The sequence below is a fragment of the Homalodisca vitripennis genome, chromosome 6, assembly GCF_021130785.1.
Source record: "Homalodisca vitripennis isolate AUS2020 chromosome 6, UT_GWSS_2.1, whole genome shotgun sequence".
NCBI lineage: Eukaryota > Metazoa > Arthropoda > Insecta > Hemiptera > Cicadellidae > Homalodisca > Homalodisca vitripennis.
Genome location: NC_060212.1, coordinates 109,736,573 through 109,745,758, shown reverse-complemented (window position 1 = coordinate 109,745,758; position 9,186 = coordinate 109,736,573). Strand labels below are relative to the sequence as shown.

Sequence of the window (9,186 nt, the reverse complement as noted above, 5' to 3'; positions counted from 1 at the left end):
GTAGAATTTAATTTTTTACCTACATAAAATACAAAATAATTGTTTTAATATAGATTCTCTAAAATTAAAAGTCCTGACTTGGTTTTTACGTGAACACCAGGCAATTTCGTGTGTCCCGTGGTCATGGAGATAGGCAAATAAAAGAATGCCGACATTTTTGATACACCTGTGGGTGGGCTTTGCTTACGTTCAGTCAAATATGCAATAAAATATCCGGTTCAAGCAACGTTGTTAGAACCGTAGCTGTTGATAATCAATCATTATTAATAATTGAATTGTGCAAGTCATTTCCAAGATTACAATTTTTTTGTTGGCATGTCTTGGTTACATTTAAAGTATCAGAGAACAAGTTATGTCCGAGCAATGTTTACCACCCCTATGGAGGACAATTCAAAAAGAACACAGCGTCCCCGATGTGTCAGTAGTTTGCTCTACACTCGATGCAACCTAGTTCGCAACTGCGACCGAATGTGCCAGATTTGAACAACCCCCTCTCTCGCACTTTAGGTTTATTTTGGGCTCTCCCATCAAATACTAATTCCCTTAAATACCAAATTTTTGAATCATCAATCTAATAATAACATTAAAAAAGCCACTTTTCTTACCTCTCAAATCTCTACTGCCAAGTGCGGGTGTGCACCATAATTGATGGGTACGTGGCTTTATAGACTGATACTCGTATTGCGCAAATTAACGTAAAAGTGTACCTTAAGTTATCGTTTGATCTTTGGCCGTTAAGTGCCATTACGTACCTCTACTGTTAGTAGCAAGGTAAGTGACTTGTTTCCTAAATACAACAAAATGTAATCAATTCAAACTTTCATAGTTCTACATAAAAAAATTAGTTCCTCCCCTTTGTTATTCTGAATTTTCTTAACTGCCTAAAAATGTTAAATCGTTTTTATAAAAAATATATGTTTATTTATACTGCCAGCTGTCAACAGTAGTTGTTTATATTTTGATAAATATTTATACTTTTTTATCTAATACACTAAAAATGATTTGTTTAAAGTTCATTATTGGCGATGGAAGGTTCGAAAGGACAATAGGATTTTAGAAACCTGATTTACACTGACAATATTTTAATATGCACAATCTTGAGCAGGTCCTCGAAAGCACATCTACAACAGAATAACGTACGCGTATGTTGGCCGGAAACGTCTGATATAAAGGTTCTGAGAAATCAGTTCGCAGCTTTATAAATTAATAACGTTTACCCACTCGTATTCACTTCTAGTGATTGAATTCTTTCATTGGTTCTATTGAATCATGATAAAATGAAGTGTGTGTGAAGTTTTATTTTCCAATAACCAACTGGTATCAATATTTTAATACGTTGATATTGCACTCAAGACCGATGTTTCTTTAACGATAACAGTTATTTAACGTGACCGCGCGTTTTTCTAATCTTATCTCTTTAAAACTAATTATATTTGTAATGATTTTTCTCTAGCGTACCTATTCAAACTTCGCCATTCTATTTTCTAAGTCTTCACTAGCTGGCACCCACTACTTTCCACAAATTTGTCTGTAACAATTTTCATTAAAAGATATCTATAATTCGGAACAATTACTGGTTATTTAAACTTCAAGAGCTAATTGATGAAGTGCTAAAATGGAAAGCATAGCAACTTCTAATTTACGATTAGAATAAGAAATCATTTTTTCGGTAATAACAAAATATTTTATGAAATGAGTCACATACTAAAATAATTACAATCAGATAAGTTCGCTTAATAGTTTACATTGGTACAATCTGACAGGAATTCTTGTACACTACATAGATATCTATCTAGAAAAATGATATTAACTTTCTTTCAAAAATGTTTTGAGCTGGATAGGTTTTTCAGGTTTCGAGGCAGCGCTTTATAGAGCCGCAGATTAGAATAGTGTATTCCTTTTTAATATGGGTCAATATCTGAATCAATGTTACCTTTGTGGCGGGTTATTGTACTGATGGTTAAAGGTATTTTCTGTGCAAAATGGTTATTTATAAAGAAACTTAAAACTTCAAGTATGTATATACTTTGGAGAGTGAGAAAATTCAATTACTGAAAAAAGGCTTACAGTGAGCACGATGACCAGAACCTGACATAATGCGAACAATTCTCTTTTGGAGTCTAAATAGTCTTAAAATTACATTAGATGACTCAAAGAATGCAATAGCATATTAACCTACTGTACAGATAAATGTAGTATATTTAAAGGATCGTTTCTTTCCAACTACAGGCATCAACACTTGAAAGGCTAAAGTAATTCAAGACAGCTTGGTGTATAGGTTATGAATATGTTAAGACCAGTTTAGTTTATAATCCAAAATAATACCAAGAAGAGGGGCAGATGTTGAAGAAGAGGGACAGATTTTTATGGGATGATACCATTTACGATGAAACTCGCAAAATCACGGAAATATGGTGAGAAAATAGTTATCTTAGTTTTCTCTTCATTTAAGAGAAGACCATTTGACTTAAACCATCTATTTAAGTCACAATATAACTGATTCATGATAAATTCTACTGATAAATTAGCTGTGAACATCACGACAAGAAGACATCGAACAATGTTTGAAATTATATTGGAAGGAAAGTCATTTAAATACAGTATGTCGAAAAGTCCCGCACGGGCTTGATGATTTCCGAACGAATTAAGGTAAAGCAATAAGGCGAAGTTAGGGCTAAGAAGCCCTCTCTAACACTTAACCTGAGGACCAATGGCTTAAAGGTGACTTCCGAACCACCACCAATGGCCGGGCAGGCGGGCTGCTTGTAAGGACAGGAACATCAGCGGTCACCCATCCAAGCAGCAGCCACGCTCGACGTTGCTTGATCCGGTGATCTTGCGATAACCCGCTACACTGCACCATTGGCAATCATAATAGATAGTTTAATATTCTTGTCTTAGCTCAAGTTGTGAAAGTTAAGCTTAGTAGCAGCAGTGCTGATGTACCAAGTTTTATTGATTTACTTGTAATCGCTCGGGGGTACCAAACCAGTGCGGGAGTTTTTTTACACCCTGTATATAGAAAATAGGAAGGGAAAAGTATGGTCCTTGGGGTACTCCTGAACTGGCTCTCATCCAACCGCCTTGAAATTGTCATTGATAGGGAATCTGCCTGATTCCTTTCAGAGAGGTTCGAGGAAAGAAGTGAGAGAGCCTATCTTTCCAGTTTACTAAAAAAATCGGAATGGTTGACGCAATGGATAGCCTTGTATAAATCACAGTATATAACACTGACACACTATGACTAAATCCAAAGCGGTCAAAACGGTCTCCATGACGCTATTGACAGCACTACAAGTTCAATGTTCCTTTTTTCATGAAAGTAATAATAGTAATAATCATCAAGTAATATTATTGTTTTGTTGATATAAAATCGGTTTTTTGTTTTTCAGTAGATTATAATATGTTTTTGTACACAGTGCTTAATACAAACACCATTGAAAAAACCATTTTCTTGAGATGATACCAGTGCTCAATTAAACAATTTTATTGACGATTTTATCAAAACATTGCTAGAAAACACGATTACAAATATATGGTTGTGATGAAGAGTTATCCAAATTTCATTCCTTACATTCAGGCACTTCTTACTTAAACTGTAGTGGTTTTATAAAACAATTCAAACTGTAATTGGCCACCAAGTTTGATTGAGTAACATTAGATACCTCTAGTTTGTGCCATTCTTATTTTTTATATAATACCTTTGAAATGAGGTGTCACTTTCTAGGGGTTGATACTTAAACACTTTGATTTACCCCTGAAATCCTCATTTTGGAGGGGGGGGAGAGGTGAAAAACTTTCATACTCCAAACAAGTCCTTAGTTGGTCAAATAAAACATCCCCGAAATAAATCGCTCTATTCATAAGAAAGTAAATGGGGGGAGGATATTTTAAGACATTCGGTATATAAGTAAAGATTCACGCAAAAAAGTCATTAGAGTAGGTCATTCTTGAGATATCGTACTGACAGACATGCAGAAATTTAATGTGACCATTCCCTCGACTGACAGTAATAAACAGAGGACAGGGTTGTCACGAAATTTAAGACTGCTAAAAATTGGAGAAGACAATAGATTCAATCTCCATACAAAAACAAGTGCTATTGTTTCGAAGGACGCCGAATCTCTCCAGTACAGTGTTGCGGTGACGAGGTTGTGCTAATGTTGGTATAAATTAATGTTATTATATGATTGAGGTAACGTCAAAGTACGTCACCCCACGTTACTAATAAGCTTCTCATACGAAATTTTAAGTCTATAGCTCAATTTCATTAGGCTATGTGTTATTATGTTGCATTTTAAAATACACAATATACAACTAAAAAAAAATTAAAAATGTTTTAAAGTCGCTATCGAGTACTACTTTACAGTACAGTACTACAATATTTACATTACAATTTACAATACTTCCAAGCGTTATTTCATTTAATCAATCAAATTTTAAGTAGTGACTAGATCCGTAGTCTTAAATATTCAGGCATTTAAGGGCAATGTAAACGTATTTCTCAACATCATTAACGACATTAATTACGGTTTTTAAAATTCTACTTTAATTTTATTAATTTTCTAAATGCAGCAAAGGGGGCTGAAAGAATATATTTATGATTGTCCGTCTATGAGCAACATATCTCGAGTATAGTCTGACATATAGACTTTACATTTTTTATAAGGATTCGTTTCTATATAAGCAACATCAAGTTCAAAGATAGTACATGTCCTTCTGTGATATGCTACGTTAACAAACCATGTGGCCACAATTAAAAAGCAGAATAAATCAATGTAAAAGGAAACTTATCACCATATGAAATTTTAACAAGTGACATAGTAATATATGAGGCCCAACAAACAGAAAGCATGAGCTATACAGACTTGGAGTTTTTGCATGCATCCTCAGTGAAGCCTGATACGTGAGACGTGGTATGGCACACTTGTAACCGTTTTTTTTTTCAACAAATTAGGAAAATATTTTAAGTAATATTTGTGGATAAAGCACAGTCAATAATTGAGATTGTAGAACATTTTTTAAATGTATTATTTGAACTGGTTTACAATGAAAAGCGTATGACTCAGGTATGTGATGAAGGTTGTAACGTCTACGGTTTCCTGTAAGGATACTCAGGATGAGTGAGCATCCCCTCCAGGATAAACCTTCTTCCGTCTTCTCCTCGGTCCAGTACCCCCAGCCGCAGCATTTCCTGCTTACTCAGATGGAAGTCGAAGATCTGGAACACAAAAACTGATTTATTTCTAGTCTCTAACCTACGCATAACACTTATATGAATCACATTAATTTATTTTTAACATAGGTGATTTAAAAATTTAAATCTTGATCTCATATGACCTGATCTCTTCTTCAGGTGTATGACTAAACTAATGCATGACTACAATATAGGTTGAAGTAAACATAACATACCAGAGCGTTGTGCCACGCACAAGTCAGGAACCACACAGACATGTGTGTCTATTCCAAGCCCATTAAATGTATTTTGTTGTTTATAGCGTTTTAGAAGTATAAAAATATCGTATCATTTATAGAAAACAAATTGACTTAAATAAAGTTTAAGTAGATATCTAATTATATCCATTACATAGAACCCCTATTTCTTTAAACATGCATTACAACTTGCATAGTAAATTAAATATTTTACAGAAGAATTCTGTGCTTTTATCTTCAAAACGATTCATTCCGGGCCCAAGGAACGATATGTTAATATCTTATAAGTGCACTTCCATTATAGCTACTCCTATCGACGAACACTATAGAATAGATCGGATTGCGGATCTCGAAACGTAGTATTACTGATTAAACTGATTATATTTTATCACTGAACAATTTAAAATACAATTTAGACAGGATCCAGCGACGCTTCGTCCGAGCTGTCGGTGTTAGGCTGGGTCACAACTATTTTGATGTACCCATTGATCTAGTTGAGGCCTCTCTTGGACTTCTCCCTCTGTCTACTAGAAGGCAACAGGCTGATGCTCTTTTCCTATGAGGAGTTCTTCGTGGCACGGTCGATTGTCCTGACCTACTCTGTCGCATTGATCTGCGAGCTTCAAGACTGACCCGCTCATGTAACCTGTTTTTTGGTCGGTCGCACCCCACCAACTACATCATGCACGGCCCTCTTCCACGTTTGCATCGACTGGGCAACCAGCCGTGTCGCCAGTTCGACTTCTTTGATGACAGCCAATCTGTGATCAGAGGAGTCTTCCAGAGTTGGGTTCCCCGGTGAATGTTTGTTTTCCGGAATAGAGTTCTCTAAATAAATATATTATATCTCGAGCTTACTTATTGTTTTATGTTTATGTATGTTATCGTTGTTTCTTGTCATTGTTATGTTAGCTATTGCTATTATTGTTATTATTAATACTGCTTTTCTCGTATTACCTCTATTTATTGAATTGTTGATTTAGTTTATTAGTTTGCCTTTTGAATTAGCTTATTTTTTGGTCGAAAAAAAAATGATTGCTTAGTTATTGAATTGTTGTTTTAGTTTATTAAGTTTGTTTATTGATTTTAGCTTGTTGTTGGTTGACGTGCTTGCAATATTTTATTGCTTTGTTCTTTATTGATACCTTTGTATTGTTTTTCTATAATTTGTATTGTCATCTTGATATCCTTATCTGTAAAATGGTGTATTACCGTTGATAAATAAATAAATAAAATGTCCGGAAAAATTATGTTTCCTTCATAGTCGTTCCATCGTCAAAAAAAAAACTTTAAAGAAGGAAGAGGTTTTCCTTAATCTATACAAAACATTCATAGGTTTCCATTACACAAAAAACTTAACATAGTGTTCACAGATTGGTTGTAAATTATGCACAAAATATGTTGAGATAGGTTCCGGGTACTTTTTTTGAACAGAAACCATATTAAATTTTCCTCTTTATTCTAACAAACTAAACTCCTCATCCACGTATTAAAAACTGACCATTGTCGCTCGGTTCTTAAGGTACTAAATTAGGCTCAATCATTGTGAGCCAGAGTGTGTTCATTAAATTGTACTTACGTCAATGTTTTGCTTCAATCTTCCAGGGTTGTTGCTCTTTGGTATGACAGCGATACCCAACTGAAGCATGTGACATAGCAGCACCTGAGCGGGGGTTTGGTTGTGAGTTTTAGCGATTGCTAATACGTCAGTATCCGTTAGAGGATTTTCAATATTCCTGTGTGCAAATTTTATGATTATAAGTTTGTAATATGATCCTTAATCTAGTTTTACATTACACCCAGTTAAATTGTGTTTGACGCATGCTATCCTCTAGGCGGTTACTTAAACAGTAATCATCGAACAATTTTATAATGACGATCATTTAGTAATTGTAAAAGTTCTTCTTTTATTTATTAGCTGAGCGTTAGCGAAGCCTGTCACTCGAGGGGATGGAGACATTTTATTTCTGCACGTGTGTCAGTACGACATCTCAAGAACGAACTACTCTATGAATTGACATTTTTTTTCGTGAATATTTACTTCTATACCGGGTGCCTTAAATGTTACCATCCCCCATTAACTTTCTTGTGAATAGGGATGGAGTGATTAACATTGAGGAATGTTTATATGACCAACTGAAAATATTTTTGGTGTATGAAAACCCTTCCCCCCAAATGGGGTATTTTGGGGATAAGTCAAAATTTTTAAATAGCACTCCTTGCAAGTGACACTTCATTTTAAAGGTATTACAAAAAGAAGAAGAATGACACAAACTAGATGTATCTAATGTTACTCTGCCAAATTTGGTGGCCAATTAAAGTTTGAATTGTTTTATGAAACCTGACACATTAAGATACATTTAATTTTATTGTAAGGCAGAGAAAAAAATTCACGCATTAGTTATTTTGAAATTTACGACACCAAATTGTTAAATAAGTTATAACAAGAATAAAAAACAGAAAAAAACCATGAATAACATAACCATGGTTTATTTTGTTTTGTTTGGTCTGACAAAAATCCCAGTAGGAAGTCCTTGAAATACTAATGGCTGGTTTTGCCATGTTATCTCTTATTGGTTAATAGGAGACACACACATTAGCTGGACTGAAAGTGTATCACATACTAAGACACACTTTTCTAGAGGTTGCTATCTAAAACCTTAGACTTACCCACACAATACTCCATTTTGGAGAGAAAAACTTTTTGTATCATTCTTCTTCTTTTTATAATACTTTTAAAATGAGGTGTCACATGCAAGGGGTTACTATTTTAAAAGATCGACTTACCCCTCAATACCTCACTTTAGTGAGAGAGGGGTCAACAGTTTTTATTCATCGAAAACCTCCTTAGTTTAGTCATATAAACATCCCCCAAAGTAAATCATTCCATCTCTATTCATAAGAAATTAATAGATGGGTGGCTTTTTTAAGGCACCCGGTATAGAGAATTTCGAGTTAGATGATGGTACATGTGGCTGAGTGTGTCTCTATGAACGCTCGTGCATATGCTGATAAACGTGAAGCTCTATCTGGAGGTTGGAGGGTTTTGATGCGAGAATTCTGCACAATATTATCTATCTGTTTCACGTTGAAGTTGGACAGCCCGATGTACTTCGTCAAGCCGGCGTCAACCATGTCCTCCATCGCCTTTTAAATTGTATGAATGGAGTTATTTACAAGCTGTGTTAAGTTATTAATACGTTTAAACTATTTCACGGTGGTTTATTTAGTAACGTTATAATGTGAATAACGACATAAACTCTTGGTTTATCTTGCGAATTCCGGAATTACAACAGGGATGCTAACGTCCAGTCATCACTTTTTTAAAAGTACTCAAACTGCACATTGTGAGATAATTTATGGACTTTGAAAGATAGTCCCAGCTCCGGTCACCGTAATATTGAAACGTAAATAGACATATCTTAGTTAATTCCAGTATTTAAATTAATTTTTATTCAAAGTTGTATTCAATCTGTTATGTAGTTATTAGTGATGGAAGACGTTCTTATATCCAACCATCGATTTATGATCCATCCATCCATACTACTAGATTATATTCATCTGCAGCTATTTTTAATATTATTAAGATATTGATATCGTAACGTAAATATGTTAATTTAGATACGACAAATATTCTTTGTTTAAAAGTTCTTTTCTGACGATGGAAGTTTTGAAAGGATAACAGGATTTCGGATATTTGTCCTTATTTTAATGTTACAAAAGGTATAACATAATGTTTCGAGGATCGGAATC

The 9,186-nt window shown here is 34.5% G+C and overlaps 1 protein-coding gene across 1 annotated transcript; it reads right to left on the bottom strand.

Annotated features, from left to right (window-relative positions):
- Positions 1 to 5,045: 5,045 nt before the first annotated feature.
- On the bottom strand, positions 5,046 to 7,423 carry LOC124365509 (aldo-keto reductase family 1 member A1-A-like). The gene is made up of 3 exons (XM_046821492.1): positions 7,419 to 7,423; positions 7,013 to 7,169; positions 5,046 to 5,221 (listed from the first exon to the last, which is right to left on the bottom strand). The coding sequence occupies exons 1-3, from the start codon at positions 7,421 to 7,423 to the stop codon at positions 5,093 to 5,095; spliced, it is 291 nt and encodes a 96-aa protein (XP_046677448.1). The 3' UTR covers positions 5,046 to 5,092.
- Between the last annotated feature and the right edge of the window lie 1,763 nt (positions 7,424 to 9,186).

What these genes read in the sequence shown, in the direction of transcription:
- LOC124365509 (XM_046821492.1), bottom strand. An exon ending in GATTGAAGCAAAACATTGAC is followed by an intron (nt 5,222 to 7,012) that starts GTAAGTACAATT and finishes TTTGTGTTCCAG; the next exon opens with ATCTTCGACTTCCATCTGAG.